Source organism: Lissotriton vulgaris, chromosome 10 (assembly GCF_964263255.1).
Source record: "Lissotriton vulgaris chromosome 10, aLisVul1.2, whole genome shotgun sequence".
In the NCBI taxonomy this organism is placed as follows: domain Eukaryota; kingdom Metazoa; phylum Chordata; class Amphibia; order Caudata; family Salamandridae; genus Lissotriton; species Lissotriton vulgaris.
The window spans coordinates 71,622,985-71,640,569 of record NC_141698.1 but is presented as its reverse complement, the minus strand read 5'-3'; the positions used below and the strand labels follow the sequence as shown (position 1 = coordinate 71,640,569).

The window sequence follows — 17,585 nt, the reverse complement described above, 5'->3', positions numbered from 1 at the left end:
TGGCAGAAGGGGGCTGGGGGCAGCATCGCAGCAGAGCGTACTTACAGTGTTTCCTTGCTCCGGTTTTGTTGCTCCTGTCCTGGCCGCTTCTGCCCACGCTCTTGTCTGCTGTTTCCCCCGACTTTGAGTAAAAGGCTTGCGAGCACTCATGGCCTCCGCCCGTCCCTCGTTGCGCACCCGCGGCTGCTTCACTTACCTCAGCCTCCTCCCCTCGCTCCCGATGTCATCACGCACGTCGCGGCCGGCGCTACTTGCAAGGGACTACTTTTTTTCCCTAGATTTTTTAAAGAACGTATATTTTTTATTTTTATATAGCCTATGTCCTTCTACTTGCCCTGAGGTTTTCAAAGATGTCTTGGTTGTTTGGATTGGTGGTGTACTTTTCGATTTGCCTGGCGCAAAGGACACAGTTCTCTCTTTATAATAGTAGTGTATATATATATGTGTATATATATATATATATATATATATGTGTGTATATATATATATATATATATATATATATATGTGTGTATATATATATATATATATATATATATATATATATGTGTGTGTATATATATATATATATATATATATATATATATATATATATATGTTTTTTTCCCGGGGTCCCGCTCATGGGAATATTCTACTGCTTATGACTATTGATGAGGATCCCCTGGAAGAGAATTTGACATTTTCTCCCCATTTCCGCGAGAGGTGCTGAGGAAAGCTTGGCCAGCATGTAATAATGAGGGCTAGATCCATGCCAGATTTTAAGGATAACTACGAAGAATACATTTACATCTAATTAACGAAACTGGTGTTAAATCACACAATTGTTGATTATCCAAAAATATGGCTTTCACTAGGAAGATCAAGACTGGAAAGTTAAGTACAGATGGACATATGGATATTTCACTTTCATGTATTAGAAAGTAATTGACAAGAAAGCAGGCTTTGGTGAATATTAACGTGCTTGATACTAAAATACCAAATTTTTCTATTTTGTTTCGCAGGTCTGTGCTAAACTGTAAATACTGGACCCTCCGACATTTAAAGTACAATTCTGCACAAGTAATGGCTTCATCGAAAAATCTTACTATGTTTTGGGAATGGGGAAGAAAAATTATCTGTGTGGGACGAAATTATGCTGAACATGCCACAGAGTTAAAAAATGCTATCCCAACAGAACCAGTCTTGTTTTTGAAGCCACCATCCGCTTATGTAAAGGAAGGAGCCCCTGTTCTTGTGCCGTACTACAGCAACAACTTGCACCATGAAGTAGAACTGGGAGTAGTAATCGGTAAACAAGGAGTCTCAATATCCCAGAAAGCCGCCATGGATCATGTTGAAGGGTATGCTCTGTGTCTTGATATGACTGCTAGAGACATGCAAGATGAATGCAAGAAAAAGGGAATGCCATGGACTTTGGCTAAAGCCTTCAACACATCATGCCCCGTTAGCGATTTCATATCAAAAGAAAGAATTCCAGACCCCCACAATCTGAAGATTTGGCTGAATGTGAATGATCAACTAAGACAGGAAGGACATACGTCATCGATGATCTTCTCTATTCCATTTCTCGTTAGCTATATCAGTAACATCATAGCACTAGAAGAGGGGGACCTGATTCTGACTGGGACTCCAAAAGGAGTGGCTGCTGTCAAGGAACATGATGAGATCCACGCTGGGATAGATGGCATTTTATCCATGAAGTTTACAGTCCAGAAACAGAAACCCTCAAATTAGAATAATCTAAACCAGACAAGCTTTTCAAAACAAGCTAATCTTAATAATGTAAGTCACGTTCGCAATTCCTCCCAATTTTGATACCGCCAGGGGCAAGGGCTGTAGGAAATTCCACACTGGATGAAATATAGTATTGTCAACAAGGATGGTCCTTGCTAACTACCGTTTAAATGCATTTAACTATGCATTATACAAAGCAGTGTGTGTATATATTTTTCCATCAACATGGGAGGCTTTGTCAATGTGGCTGAATAAGCCCTGTGGTCATGAAAGTAAAACTGTAAGTCTTGTCAACAGATAGTTGGAGAACCTCATTTTACTGACCGACAAATACATGCCGACATAACAAGAGAGGCTTTAGATCAGCCCACTTAATTCCTTGGCGATTAGTGTTTTTTTTCAATTGCCATTGTGTAGGCGGGCAAACATTAAAGCTGTGGCATGTTGTGGAAGTTTATATAGGGCTTAAAGTAGTCCCCCGTTGTGTCCTTTCGATTGTGATGCAAGCCCACTCTCACAACCTTGCCCACCACCAGCCCCTAGTGCAGGTTGTGCACCCAGAGGCATGCTATGTGACAGTGGTTCTCTTATTCTGGCTTTCTCAATGCTTGTTGAATTGCTTCATAAGCACTGAAAAAGTCAAACCATTTCAAAATGTCTGGTACATTTACGATGTCTCTCTTATAAAGAGGGTTCTCAAAACCTAAAAAACTCAATTAAGAAGACAGCTGTAGCGGACGCTCATTGGCCATCTTCTAATGGAGTTTTAAATAAGCAAAAGATGGCTGCCAGCAAGATAACAAATGCTGGCAAAGGATCGGGTTGGTGCGCGATGGGCTGTCCACTTGAGTCCAGGTTATTACAGACTGTTAAAACTGCTGAACGTTTCACTTTCAATCATTGTTTTAAGGTTATAACATGTAAGGTGTATAACTGTTAGTCTGATTATTTCAACTGAAGCAATGCTTAACTACAACACTCAGAATGCATTAGGCTAATCTACACAAAAGTTCAGGAGTAGAAACAATGTGCAAAATTACCTGGAATGAGGGTTTAAGGTTGAGACCGAATTGGCTTTGGCAATGCTTTTTTTATTTTGACCTTCACTCAGGGTGAGGCACTAGGGGCCAGATATATCAACATTGTATTTTGCGAGTCTATACTAGTACATTTTACCAATTCGCTATACTAGATTTGCAAAATGCAATGTATGTAGGTTTCGCAAAAAAAATTGCGATTCCTACATATTCCTTATTCGCAAATCTCAAATTGTGATTTGCTATTAAAGAATGCCTCCCGGTTCATTCCTATGGGCCTATGCCCATAGGAATGAATGTGTGTGTGTGCCACATGGCACTTACAAAAATGCAAAAATTAGCATTTTTCTTCGGATGTGCAAATTGCCACCAACTTCAAGTTGGTGGTAATTTGCGATTTCTTAAAAAGCAGGCTCACAATTTTTAACTGCTTCCTGCATTGAATTTAGGGAATCACAAATTGCGATTCCCTAACTGCATTCGCAATTTAGGTAATCACGAAAAATTGTGATTACCCATATTGCGAATAGCAAGTTTGATACATTGCAAAATGCATTTTTGCATTTGCGAATCGGCCCGTTTGCGGACACAAAAAGCCTTGATACATCTGGCCCTAGATGTTAAATATTAGTCCAGTAGTTCCCTAGGAGAGGATTGTCTGACATCTGAAATTCTCCAAAAGTTCCCAAAAAACCTCGGTAGTTCCTTTAATTAATCTTTTGTAAGCTACCCATATGCCCCAATGGGATGTAAACAAATCTCTATACTGCTTTCAAACCTAATTTACTGTTTCTTTCCTTAGTTTATGGATCATAATGAAAAAGTAAAAAACTATGAAAATTCCAGCTGCAAGTTATGCTCATCAAAATGAACAAAACACCTTAGAAGGTTTACTCGAGAACCTCTTTATCCTAAAGAATTGTACTGATACTTAAAGACATTTTGTTCACGCTATGAGGGGTAGGGGTTCATTTGGTCACTTGACTGATTTGGCCACAAGGTGGCAAAACTGCACCAAACAACAGTTAATTCCGAAATTGTTGCATGTCCTCTTTATTCTGTACGAAACTTATGATGACAGATATACGATAATATGAATAACTAAAAGGTCCGAATTGTAATAGAAGCCTAACAATGGGAATACTATTCAACAAGGCTGTGTTTATATGAATAAAGTATTTACTTGTGCAGGTGTGTACAGGCTCCTGCGGCGTAGGTGGCCCCCAACCTTTCAAAGGGCTTCCCAGCCCATCAGGGAACCTCATTCAGCGTAATGCCAATAAATATCTGAGAGATATGGGATACACTGGGGACTCTCATCACGTTCTGGAGGGGGGCATCATTTTGCGTTATGCCAATAATCCTGTGCCTTTCGCTCTTCACTTCTTTCCCAGCGGTAACACTTGCCTAGGGTCACATTATGTAAAACGTGCCAGAAGCAGTGGCGTAACGAAAGTAAAGGGGACCCCCCTGCAAAGTTCCTGGTGGGGGCCCCCATGCTCCAGATCCAGTCAGGAGCTCTCAGTATCACACAGTAATAAAGAGGCCTCCCTGGAGTTCAGAGCCCCCCACCCCGCCCACACGTTGGGGGCTGTAGAGGCTATTGTTACACCACTGCGTTTCAACATCCACGTCGTGTTGTGGGCTGGGATCCAAGTCCACTTCCTCTATAAGGAGCCCGTTCGTTTCAGATTTTGGTGTCACCTCTTGGCCACATAGACTGGCCTTTGAAGATTCATGGAATAATTAATACCCCTCTTCCAGTGCTCCAATGAAGGAGGGCAAACATCTGTCCAGTTTCGAGCAAGGTTCTTCATTTGCAACCAAGAGACCAATCAGTAACAGTCTGAGTTTGTAACGGTTTCTATCTCGATCAACAGAAATTAGGGTGCTTGGGATGCGACCAGCCCAACACCTCTTCAAGCATCAGCAGGAGCCCTTTCCAAAAAGCAGCAACCACCCCACAACCCCAGACCCTATGTTTAAAATTCCAATGTGTGGCTATGCAGTGAACTCATCAGACCCATTTCCCACAATTTCTGTTGGGTAAGGTATGTACAATGAAAGTAATTTAGTTGGGTGATCCTAAAATATGATAGGAAGACAGATTCCTGGGAAGTACATGTCTCCATTCAATCGCCTTCGACGAGCGAACCTAGATCTCTCTCCCTCTCCTCATGGAGGTAGGGAAAAGTGTCAAGAAAGTTTTTCATTAATGTTCAATAGATTTTCAAGAATGTATGCATCTGGAACTCTTCTGTCAGGAGTTTATCTTCTAAATGGTCAAAGTCATGGAGGTCCTCATGTCGCTCCTTATCATAGACGCCGATTCACCAACATGCTAGGGGTAGCAGAAGTGACATCACATGCCCTTTGGCCTTCACTTTCACTCATTCACATTCATAAATAAACACACTGCTTGCTCATTCACATTCAGTAATACACTCTCTCACATAAAAACACACTTACCCGTAATCACGCACACAGCATACATTTAAAAGAATGTTTTTTTACTTACCTCAGCTGTCATATAACTGCTATTTGTACTCCATTTTCTATAGATAGAAAACAAGGAGAGTGGAGACACAACCGACATCCATAAAGGCGAGCTGTCCCAATCTTCCTGGCACTGATTTCGCAACCTCTGCGGTCTGGGGTGCACAAAGGCAGGGCCAAGGGTCGAAAGGGGGAAGCCAGTGATCCCTAAATCAAGTCCATGCTCCTAATCTAGAGCAAAAGCCACAGTTGATGGACAGAATGCAGAACAATGTCATACATTCACCCTAGATTTGCACTCCACACCACCCCAGTTCAGACATGGCCATATGCAAATCAGTCTGACCCTGTGCCTCATGGGAACAGTCCAGCCCGAACTGCCAAGCCATGCCTTCCCTGGACCGGAAACAAGCTTCTGAGGACCGGTTTCTGGCATTCCAGCCGTCTTCAGCCCGGCTTGCTTGAATCCAGTGGTGTGGAGTGCATGGGACTCACGTCTGAGCATACCCATCTCACTCGGGGTTCTGCATTCTGTCCATCAACTGTCACCCCGAGTGGGATGGGTATGCTCAGACGTGAGTCCCATGCTCTCCACCCCACTGGATTCAAGCAAGCCAGGCTGAAGACGGCTGGAATGCCAGAAACCGGTCCTCGGAAGCTTGTTTCCTGTCCAGGGAAGGCATGGCTTGGCAGTTCGGGCTGGACTGTTCCCATGAGGCACAGGGTCAGACTGATTTGCATATGGCCATGTCTGAACTGGGGTGGTGTGGAGTGAAAAAAAACGATGGATTTAGGCCCAGATCTCTATACTGGGGTGAATGTATGACATTGTTCTGCATTCTGTATTCTGTCCATCAACTGTGGTTTTTGCAATTTTCACCCCGAGTGGGATGGGTATGCTCAGACGTGAGTCCCATGCTCTCCACACCACTGGATTCAAGCAAGCCGGGCTGAATGATGTAAATAATTAATTTACTCTCTTAATTTCTATGCAGGTAAGTACTTAATCAATAATAACTCAATCGAAATGAAGGAAAACAGAGTCCGTGGTGTAAGAGTTTCTAAGGGTTTTATTCCTCATAAAGGAATCAGGATATCATGTTCTGACCACCACACAGGGTGTCAGAAGGGATAGATGAGCGCGCTCTCGTTTATTGACAATACATAGCTTATATACTTGATTTACATCATAGTGTTCAATGTAAGAGGCGTAACAGCTGAGAGAAGACAAGATAACAGTATACACGTGGTGCTAGTACATCATCAAGAGGCGTAAACTAGGCGTGAACTAGGGTGTGTGCTAGAAACGTCACTGATAGGTGACGCAAGTGGGTGGCACCAAGGAGTGGTGCCAACAGAATGTTGCAATGTCAGCAGAAATCGGGAGCTTGGATGCGCGCGCAGCTGCATGACGTGTGATAGACGGGGTGCAGGGGACTTGACATTTACACTGACGGAAAGAGACAGAAGTCTGGCATGTCAGATCAACTTGTGTTTCTATCATATCTGATATCTGATGTTTAGGAACTAAGCTATCTGGGCAGAAAGGTCTCTAGAGCAGAAGCTATTCTATACTTGCTGTGAGTGCGTGTATAAGCGCCTGAATGTCTGTATGAGAAGCGTGGGGGCATGGGGCCTTCCATGGAAGCATGGCAACAGAGGCTATGAATTACTTGCATAAAGACAGGTCGGCCCTTTAGCCCTGTAGCTGGGGAGGGATGTTTACTGAAGCTAGCAGGCTGGAATGTATCTTCGGGGAGGAAAACAGATAACTCGAAGGTTATAGTCAATCTTGGCAGGCAGCAGGCTGAGCTGAGCACGGAGGGCCGCGCTAGAAGTAAGTCAGAGTTCACGGGTACGGGGGCTGCTTGGGCAGAGGCCCTCGCAGTCAGAAGCCAGAAAAAGAGGCTCGATGGCAGAGATTCAGGGCCTACTTTCAGCCAGGCTGAAAAACGTAGGAGTACACTTCAAAAAGACGTTGGCATCGCATACTTAGGAACGGACCATCAAACCCATTCATGGTGGGTCTGAAAGAGGACAAGTTAACGTTGGACGCAAATGTATTTGCGTCTTCATAGCTGGTACAGGAGGGAAGTTACATGCACTTTTAACTCGTACATGGAGTCGGTGGGGTACTCGCTAGGGAACACAACATGACCATAAAATTTATATTACCTCATTCCCTCCTTGTTCCCTACGGACCCTTCATGATATATCGATCCTCATAAATCGATCGGTTTGTTCTTGTAACATTATATGTTCGTCTTTCTTTCTTTGACTGTTTGAGAGGCAACTGGAATGCTCAATGCAGGATGTGGCACACAGTCCACATATCGCTGGCCCACACTGCAGGCATAGGCAACAACTGAATACTATAACAAGGCCAATGCCTAGGAAGGATAAGATCTTCCATCCCCAAGCTGTTAACGTAGTCCAGAACCAACCGGACCAAGTCCAGGTGCCTGGATTCTGATGTATCTGATTTGCAATTTTATGTAAACGGGTGATAGCTTGATAGACAGATGGTGCATTTTGTGGAATGAAAACACAGCAACTTGACCCGATGACCTTACAAGCTCCACCTCTATCTGCCAAGATGACGTCAATCACAAGACGGTTTTGAAGGACAACAGTCCGTATAGCAGACTGCTCCTCTGTTAAGTTACCTAGAGCGGAGGCAGTTTCGTTCACTACTGCTTCAAGAGTTCTCGTTAATCTGCGTATTAATTTACTGTTTTGGACAGGTCCTAGGAAGAAAAAGAATCCTTTATTGAAATCAGTGTACTGTTCCCATGCCGTTTCTGTGTAGTCGACAAGGGGAATATCTCTTTTGGGTCTATTCGGTGCTAGATTCGTATTTCTATGGTAATCAGGAGGAGCTAGGAAAACAGGTGGCAGAAGGAATGCAATGTAACAGGTACCATCCCAATCTGGGGGCAAACGTATGTATGCGGTATGACCACAAACAAAGTAGGAATGACTGGTAGCTTTAAAAGACGATTTACCATGGTCACTGAACTCGACCACAGTAGTGCATTTACTATGACCTACGTGTACTGAACCTTTCTTGCTAACACATAATTCACCTGTGACTGGTAGTACTAACATATGGGGCAAAACTGGAGCAGTTTCAGATTCAACAGTGAGGATCATAAGGCTAATTGTGTAATTACCTAATCCATATACTTCATTTTCTAGATCAGTTCCTATTCGAGTGGGAAGTCCTTCTTGATCAGGATAACAGACGTTGAGCAGGACTAAGTTCAAGTTTCCCCAAACCCAGCCCCCATCGAAAACAGCAATATCAGGATCTAAAGAATTAATTATTTTAAACCATGCTCCACAGGAGCCATTGTGAGTGAATGGGTACGGAAAGAGGGGCAGAGCTCCCTTGTAATTCTGGTAGGGAGGGAGTCGACCACATATCCAACAGTCTGTAGCATTACTTGTCTGATGGGAATGGTGTAACATACTAATGAATGTATTGTTGCGCAGCGCAAGTCTGTAAGAGAGTTCATGTGCAGGAAGTTCACTAAAAGAGTGTTCAGCAGAGACATTGTAAGCAGATTGTTCACGCCTGAAAATAGGCCAGTACATAGGAAGCAGAATGCTGGCAATAATAATTAGAATACTCAGAATAAACATGATTATTAGTGTCACTATGCAGTGACTACGAAGTGATTTGCAATATGTTCTTCTCTTTTCCTCTCTCTCTCTAACTCGATCTAGGGGATACATGTCAGAAACTATTTAACCGATTCACCTAGGGGAGGACTTAAACAATTAAACTGTCTGACTTGCTAGATCGAAGCTTCATTCGGTAAAGTTCTTGAGGAGTCTTTTCTCTTTTAGGCACAGTAACGTCTTGTGCTTCAACACAGTCTTTGGTGGGGGTGGACGAGTCAGAGTCCTGTTTCAGTCCGTTTTTTAGTTCATTGCATAGCTTGATGTGACTCGTGTGGACCCACCCCTTTCTCCCCTCGATTTTCACGGCGGTCCTGGTGGTAAGCAGAACGGTCTTTGGAGACTTCCAGCGGGGCTCCAGCGGACTTTTCCGGTCGAAATTCCGGACGACTACCAGGTCACCTGGACGGACCTCATGCGCCTTTACATCGGTGTTGTCAGGGAAGGCTGCGGCAACCTGTGAACGACATGATTGGAGTGCAGACATCAAGGAGGCAAGGTAATCTGTCAACATGTTACAATCAATATCAGTGATCTTTTTCGGAACGGGCGTCCCCCACATATTCGGTGGTCTGCCAAAGACCACTTCGTACGGGGATAGCCCTGATCTTGAGTGGGCGACCATTCTCATGTAGAATAGTGCCACGGGCAGGGCGACTATCCAGTCGACCCCTTTTTCCTGACAGATCTTGGCAAGACGGATCTTTAGTGTCTGATTATGCCTTTCTACAAGGCCAGCTGCTTCGGGATGTCGGACACAGTGGAACCTCCACTGATATCCTAGCAAGAGGGAAACTTGTTTCATCAACTCGGACGAGAACGGCTGTCCGTTATCTGAGTACACGACACGGGGCAAACCGTACCGTGGGAAGAATTCACGAACCAACTGTCTGGCAGTGGTCGGAGCAGTGTAGTCTGGGACTGGGTATGCTTCGGTCCAGCGGGACAGAGCACAAACAATTACAAGGACATACTTAAATCCTCTACAGCTATTCATCTGGATATAATCCATCTGGAGGACTTCAAAAGGGTGATCGGGAGGATGGAATCCACCTTGCTCAACAGGGACGCTTTTACCTGGATTGAACTGACAACAGATCATGCAAGTACGCACTTTCTGTTTTGCTGCTGCTCGTAAGTGTTTGTTGTACCAGAGATTCTGTAAACTGTCTAACATGGCTTTCTCTCCAAGATGGGCAGGACTATGTGCTGTATTTATCATGACTTGAACCATTGAGTCGGGGAGAAACCATATAGATTTTCCCTTCGTCACCCAACCTTGATCTGTCTGAATCCCTCCTAGTTCAGTCCATTTCTTTATTTCCTCTGGAGTAGCATGTGTCTGGATGTCAATTACGTCTAGGGCGGGATCTCTAACTGTCATACACTGTGTTTGTACTATTGTCTTTGTCACATCAGTAGTCTGGGTGTAAGTCAATGCTGTATGTTTTGCTGTCTGGTCTGCCAGGTCGTTACCCTGGGAAACAGAATCTGTGACTTTAGTATGTGCCTTACACTTCATGACTGATATGCCCGAGGGCAAATGTATTGCTTCTAACAGTGCTTGAATGAGGGGGCCATGTTGTATCTTGGCCCCATGAGAAGTCAGAAAACCTCGTTCTTGCCAGAGGACTCCGAAGTCGTGTACAACTCCGAAGGCATAGCGGGAATCTGTGTATATGTTAACATTTCTGTTCTTGGCTAGAATACAAGCTCGGGTCAGAGCGATGAGCTCTGCTGCTTGAGCAGACAGGGTGTCAATACGATGTGTTTCTTTAATTTCAGTTTCAGTGGTCACGGCGTACGCGGCCACTAATTCTCCTGTACTTGTTCTCATGCATGAACCGTCCACATAAAGTGTCAGGTCTGGATTTGTCAATGGGACATCTGTTAAGTCTCGTCTAGGCTTAGTTACTGCATTAATTATTTCTATACAATCATGCGGAGCTGGATCTATCATAACTGTAGGTAACAGTGTTGCGGGGTTCAGGATGCTGCAACGTCTGATTTCTATGTGTGGCTGGAATAGTGTTAATTCATAACCTGTCAGTCGTGCTATAGTTAAGTGTTGAGTCTGGGTTCTGTTTAACAAAACCTCTACAGAATGTGGTACTTGAACTGTTAACTGATGACCTAAAACAATTGAATCACTTTGTCTTATTGCTAACGCTGTTGCTGCTACTGATTTTAAGCACGCAGGGAGTGCTTGAGCTACTGAATCCAATGTACTAGAAAAATAAGCACAAGGCTTATGTGAACCTGCTTGGTCTTGAGTGAGGACAGACAACGCTGTACCATCACGTTCTGTAACAAAAAGTGTAAACGGTTTGCTGTAACATGGTGTCGCTAAAACTGGTGCTTGGCATAAAACTTTCTTTAATTCTTCAAAAGCTTGTGTGTGTTCCTGAGTCCAAGGGAGGACAGTCGAAGTCGCTGCCTCCTGTGTCGTTAACTGGATGAGTGGTTTAGCTAAGAATGCATACTGGGGAATCCATTGTCTGCAGTACGAGGTGAGGCCTATGAAGGCCCGCACTTCCTTTTGTGTCTTGGGTTGCGGCATGTTCACAATTAACTGAATGCGATCGGGAGTGAGCTGTCTCCCCACTTTGGACAGTAAGTGACCCAAGTACACAACTTGCTGAGCACAGAATTGTAGCTTCGAAGGAGACACCTTGTGTCCCTTGTCAGCCAGGAAATGTAAAACTGTCAGTGATGCTTTTTCACATTCGGGCTCACTTCGTGCGGTGATCAGCAGATCATCGACGTATTGTAGTAAAGCGGTGTTAACTGGCATTTGAATACAATCTAGTTGTCTTTTCAGTGCTTGACTATAGATGCTGGGGCTTTCTGTAAATCCTTGAGGTGCGCGCGAAAATTTGAAACTGCGTCCATTTAAACAGAATCCGAAGAGATATTGGCTCTCGGGATCAATAGGCACGCTGAAGAAGGCGTTCTTGAGATCTATTACAGTAAAGAACGTTGCTTCTGAATCAATAGCAGTCAAGAGAGATGATATATCGGGGACCACAGGATACTGTGGGATAATGCATTTATTCAATTCTCGAAGATCAATCACCAGCCGATATACTGGCGGTGCATTGGGATCAGTACGTTTAAGAATCGGAATGATGGGTGAATTACAGATATTGGAGTCGGTCTCGACGACCACTCCTTGGGCAATGAGCTCTTCAATGATTTTCAGTAAAGCCGCTACAGCATCGGGTGGCAACTTGTATTGTCTGATTCTGGGTAATACAACACCTGCCTTGAGGGTAACGCGGTATGGTGTAATGTGCATACATCCTACATCAGTTGGGCCTTTTGCCCACAAGTAATCAGGTACATTTTTCAATCTGACGTCAAACTCACGAAGGACGTAATGACCCTTGAAATCCCGCAGAAAGAGTCTAACTCCCTCCGGGGAGCAGCATATTATAGCTCCTAGAGCCTTCAGTGTTTTAATTCCTAACAGATTTTCCGGACATGATTTTGTTAGTAACAGGTCTGTAACGCGTGATAATGGACCCACAGCCAGGGGAACTGGTTCTGATACTTCATTTACAATAGGTTGTCCTGAAAAACCAAGGGAAACATTTTGTGAGCCTGAGAGGGGTGCCCCTGGAACTTCGTCATGACTTATTGTAGTGCGACTTGCCCCTGTGTCAATTAAAAACTTTCTATCTTTCCCCAATACCTGACTGTGTACATAAGGACCTTCTTGATCTACAGGAATCTCGATAAGAGGCAAGCCACCTTCCCTCTCTAGGCTGTTTCATGTATATCGGGAATATTCGGGGTAAGCAGACTGGGCATACTGGTACATCTGTTGTGAGACTTGCTGAGTTGCAGCAATGGGCTGTGGCTGTGGTACTGCTACGGTCTGTGCTGTCTGTGCGGATGCATGCATGGGCTGTGTATTCGGGGTAGACTGATGCTGGTTATGGTCTTGTCTAGGCGGATGCGGTCTCTCTTTAGTTTTACCTGTCGCTATGTTATGTTTCAGAACTGCACATTCGTGAACGTAGTGACCTGGCTGCTTGCAATAATTGCATGTCCCTTTAACAGGAGCTGCAGCGTGACTTGTCTGGGTCGTACCTTTCCTGTGACTGTCGGATGGGACCGTCTGGGCTACTAACATTTTCATTTTCGTGTCTTTCATGCGCTTCTGTTCCTGATCTTGTTCTTCCCTAATTCTATTCTGGTGATATTGTAACATTTGTAACATCTGGGATGGCGTATTTGCTTGCCATGTACTCTCGACTTTATACACTCTATTTTTAACTAACGGTAGGGAATTCTCGACTAACTTTGATACAAAAAGATGTGGGTACGACTCGCTACTTGGCTGGAGGCCACTATTGATAATAAAACATTTCTCGAATCTTGAATAAAAGTCGCTAGTATCTTCATCATGTTTCTGTTTACAGGACGAGATTGCATCCCAATCCTCCTTTCTAGTTGTCAATAATCTGGGCAGGACCTGTACTATTAAACCTGGTAATGCTTTAGTTTTGTCCCCAAGGCCTAACCCTGGAACCCGTTTCTTTTCTTCATCCTCTATTTCTGCCCAGGCAATCTTTGCGTCTCCCACCTCCCAGTCCTTTTCCTTTAATTTCTCGAATATACCCGTAGGCAATAATACTTTCAACATTTTCATGATATCATCATATGTGTAGTCCCCCATCAGTAACATGTCTTTGAGCTCTCTATGAAAACCTGCAGGGTCTTTATCATGGCACGGTACTAATTTCTTCATTTCTAACAGTTCTAATTTAGTTAGAGGCGTGTGTACATACACGCGTTTCAAAATTTTATCCTCACCCATAACAGGGTGCACTTCTCGCAAGGGGTTCTGACTTTCAATACCACCCCCGCACTGCATATGGTACATTTTCCTTTCTGGAGGTGGGGCGGGAACATATTCAGGACTTACAAAGGTGTCATATCTGCGTCGTTGTTCTAGAATTATTTGAACTAATTTAGTGCTTAAGCCTCTCCATCTATCCATCAGTAGTGCTTCTAGTGTCTCATGTAAGGGACCTGGATCGGAATAATGTTTTCTGTACTTAATGAGAAGGTGCTGAATCATATATACCCCTGCTAATTTCTGTTCGTCGGGGGAGAGGTTCAGAAATGTCTGTGCTACGGTGTCATCATTATATATGTCTGCATTTTCGGCCCATGATACCGCTGATCGGGCTAATTCTTGTTCATCCATAGAATTGAGTACATGGTACCCAACTCGATCTCGAAGCCGTTTATCAGTTTCCTGGAACTGATGTTCAGCAGAATTCGGATTCGTTAAGGCAGAGAAGAAAACTCTCTTGCTTTCCGGACGGACACCTTTCCTAAGGTAGTTTCCCCTACCTACATATGCTATAGTGCTTGTAGTTGGTTCTGGTTCTTCAGATTCTTCTTCCTCCTCGGAGGGAGCCTTTTCTTTCTCTTTCTCGTGTACTGCTATCACTGCTTTCTTAATCTTTTTATACATGGCCTCTATGCAATTTTGTCTGTCATGTTTTCCATCGGCTATATTTTGACCCCACTTGTTCAATGCATCTAATTCACTCTGCTCTGTTCCGGGCCTGTCTCGTTCTCTTATTAGACAATTTATGAAAAATCGTAGTATCAGTGCTTGCATGGTAACTTTCTGTTTCTCCAGGGCATCCTTAATACTGTCGGGGTCCTTTCCCGTTTGAACGAACTCATATATTCTATCTAGGTGCTCCTTCATTCCTGCATAACATAACAAACTATCAGTAGCAGATCTTAACCGTAAAGACGCTAATACCATTAAGTCGTCCTGTCCAGGTTCTGGATCATATCTACAAACTGACATATTTTCTTTTAGTGCATCAAGACGGGATGAATTAGAAGAACGGGGGGATCTGTGCGTAAGAGGACTCTGCAGACCTCTGAGATTTAATCTGTGAGTCGGTGGCGGGGTCTGTAGACCCGCGGTCGCACCTCCTGAAGCGGAAGCTTGGGCATTATCTCTGTGTGTAGTCAGTATCTGAATTTGTCTTTTAGTAGGATCTGATTGAAGTGGTTTCGGCAGATCAGTTTTAAGTGAGGGAAGTGGCGGAGCTGGCGGAACGGGACTAGTCTTTTTCGGTGTCGGCTGAGAGTGATCTTGGGGGGCAGTACCACCCCCGGCCCTGTCAGTAGGCAGGGCACGAACAGGCAGATTGGTGTAAGCTGGCGCTACATCTTCGAGATATGAATTTAGGAATATGTCTTTAGTAGTCTTATGTATTACTTTAGTTGGAACTAATGGTGACGGCAAATTTTTCGGTATTTCTGAAATGGCGTCAGGGGTACCATCGGCCAAAAGATACATGTTGTTCACTTTGCTATTTTGGATACGGTCTATTTGTTCTACTTTTACTCGAATTCCCTCAGTAACTAATTCATTTTCTTGGGCCTTTTCTGATTCTTTAAGCCTGTCTTCTCTACGGAGTGTTCTATCAGCACGCTTACGTGATTCCTTACGCCAAAATTCTATGGCGTCTTTCTGAGATTGTCTAGCTTTCTTTTTCCGTAATATTTCTTCTACTTTTATGATGCACTCGGCATCCCATGTTCCGTTAACTGGCCATCGGTATCTTTCCTCTAAGTGCTTGGTATAATCGGTCCATAACTCTAGATACAGGATGGCGTCTATGCCATGTTTATTGTACATAAAATTACCTGGAGTGTCCCTAGGGGGGATCGGAATCTCTTCCTCTAACATCCCTTTCCTAGTTCCTATCTGCTTTAATTTGTTGAAAAACGGCATTGTGCCTACTTGATACTGGAATGCTTGATCCTTGATACTTAATGTCAACTGTAACTATTTATACAAAAACACAATAATGCACAAAAACAATCACATTCATACCACGACATTAATTACATGAAACATTTAAAGACATAGCTAATTTCCCCTTACTCTGAATGTACCGCTCAACGATACAGATACACTGCTGTAACAGTGCAGAAATTCGGAATACTTTATATACTGCTAAACAGTACAGATACACTGCCTAAAAACAGTGCAGACCGGACTTGCGTACCCAAACCCGTCTAGATACGACCCAGCAATGGTACTCACCGGGAAGCACGGAAAACAGAAGGCCTCGGAAAACTCGACTGGACTCGACTCGGAACTTCGGAAAACTTCGGAAAACTTCGGAAAACTTCGGAAAACTGGTGGGCCTCTTCACACCTCGGACCTTGCTTCCTTCGGCTGGGCTCTGGTCGGGATCCTCCGCACTCCTCACCGCCTCGTCTGGGCACTGATCGCAGTCTTCGTCACCTCCGTGTGTCAGAGGGGGGATGCAGGAAATCCTGCCAGTACACGTGTTGTCCGTCTAACTGATGGCAGGGGACACGGATTGCAACGCACCTTCCGGCGCGTGAGGTGGGGGAGGGGTCCCTATTCGGGCGCCAAAATGATGTAAATAATTAATTTACTCTCTTAATTTCTATGCAGGTAAGTACTTAATCAATAATAACTCAATCGAAATGAAGGAAAACAGAGTCCGTGGTGTAAGAGTTTCTAAGGGTTTTATTCCTCATAAAGGAATCAGGATATCATGTTCTGACCACCACACAGGGTGTCAGAAGGGATAGATGAGCGCGCTCTCGTTTATTGACAATACATAGCTTATATACTTGATTTACATCATAGTGTTCAATGTAAGAGGCGTAACAGCTGAGAGAAGACAAGATAACAGTATACACGTGGTGCTAGTACATCATCAAGAGGCGTAAACTAGGCGTGAACTAGGGTGTGTGCTAGAAACGTCACTGATAGGTGACGCAAGTGGGTGGCACCAAGGAGTGGTGCCAACAGAATGTTGCAATGTCAGCAGAAATCGGGAGCTTGGATGCGCGCGCAGCTGCATGACGTGTGATAGACGGGGTGCAGGGGACTTGACATTTACACTGACGGAAAGAGACAGAAGTCTGGCATGTCAGATCAACTTGTGTTTCTATCATATCTGATATCTGATGTTTAGGAACTAAGCTATCTGGGCAGAAAGGTCTCTAGAGCAGAAGCTATTCTATACTTGCTGTGAGTGCGTGTATAAGCGCCTGAATGTCTGTATGAGAAGCGTGGGGGCATGGGGCCTTCCATGGAAGCATGGCAACAGAGGCTATGAATTACTTGCATAAAGACAGGTCGGCCCTTTAGCCCTGTAGCTGGGGAGGGATGTTTACTGAAGCTAGCAGGCTGGAATGTATCTTCGGGGAGGAAAACAGATAACTCGAAGGTTATAGTCAATCTTGGCAGGCAGCAGGCTGAGCTGAGCACGGAGGGCCGCGCTAGAAGTAAGTCAGAGTTCACGGGTACGGGGGCTGCTTGGGCAGAGGCCCTCGCAGTCAGAAGCCAGAAAAAGAGGCTCGATGGCAGAGATTCAGGGCCTACTTTCAGCCAGGCTGAAAAACGTAGGAGTACACTTCAAAAAGACGTTGGCATCGCATACTTAGGAACGGACCATCAAACCCATTCATGGTGGGTCTGAAAGAGGACAAGTTAACGTTGGACGCAAATGTATTTGCGTCTTCATAGCTGGTACAGGAGGGAAGTTACATGCACTTTTAACTCGTACATGGAGTCGGTGGGGTACTCGCTAGGGAACACAACAT

At 44.3% G+C, this 17,585-nt stretch overlaps 2 protein-coding genes across 2 annotated transcripts in view; both read left to right on the top strand.

Annotated features, from left to right (window-relative positions):
* LOC147684688 (hydroxyacylglutathione hydrolase, mitochondrial) overlaps positions 1 to 3,959 on the top strand; it is a 699,222-nt gene extending 695,263 nt beyond the window's left edge. The window contains exon 19 of the mRNA XM_086940518.1: positions 1,002 to 3,959. Coding sequence (XP_086796644.1) covers positions 1,002 to 1,019 — 18 coding nt within the window. The 3' untranslated portion in view covers positions 1,020 to 3,959. The remainder of the gene's footprint in view (positions 1 to 1,001) is intronic.
* Positions 1,063 to 3,959, top strand: FAHD1 (FAH domain containing oxaloacetate decarboxylase 1). Its single transcript, XM_086940526.1, has one exon. The coding sequence runs from the start codon at positions 1,063 to 1,065 to the stop codon at positions 1,732 to 1,734; it is 672 nt and encodes a 223-aa protein (XP_086796652.1). The 3' UTR covers positions 1,735 to 3,959.
* Positions 3,960 to 17,585: the final 13,626 nt, after the last annotated feature.

Excerpts from the sequence above, each read along its gene's own strand:
- FAHD1 (XM_086940526.1), top strand. The coding sequence starts at position 1,063 with ATGGCTTCATCGAAAAATCTTACTATGTTTTGGGAATGGGGAAGAAAA.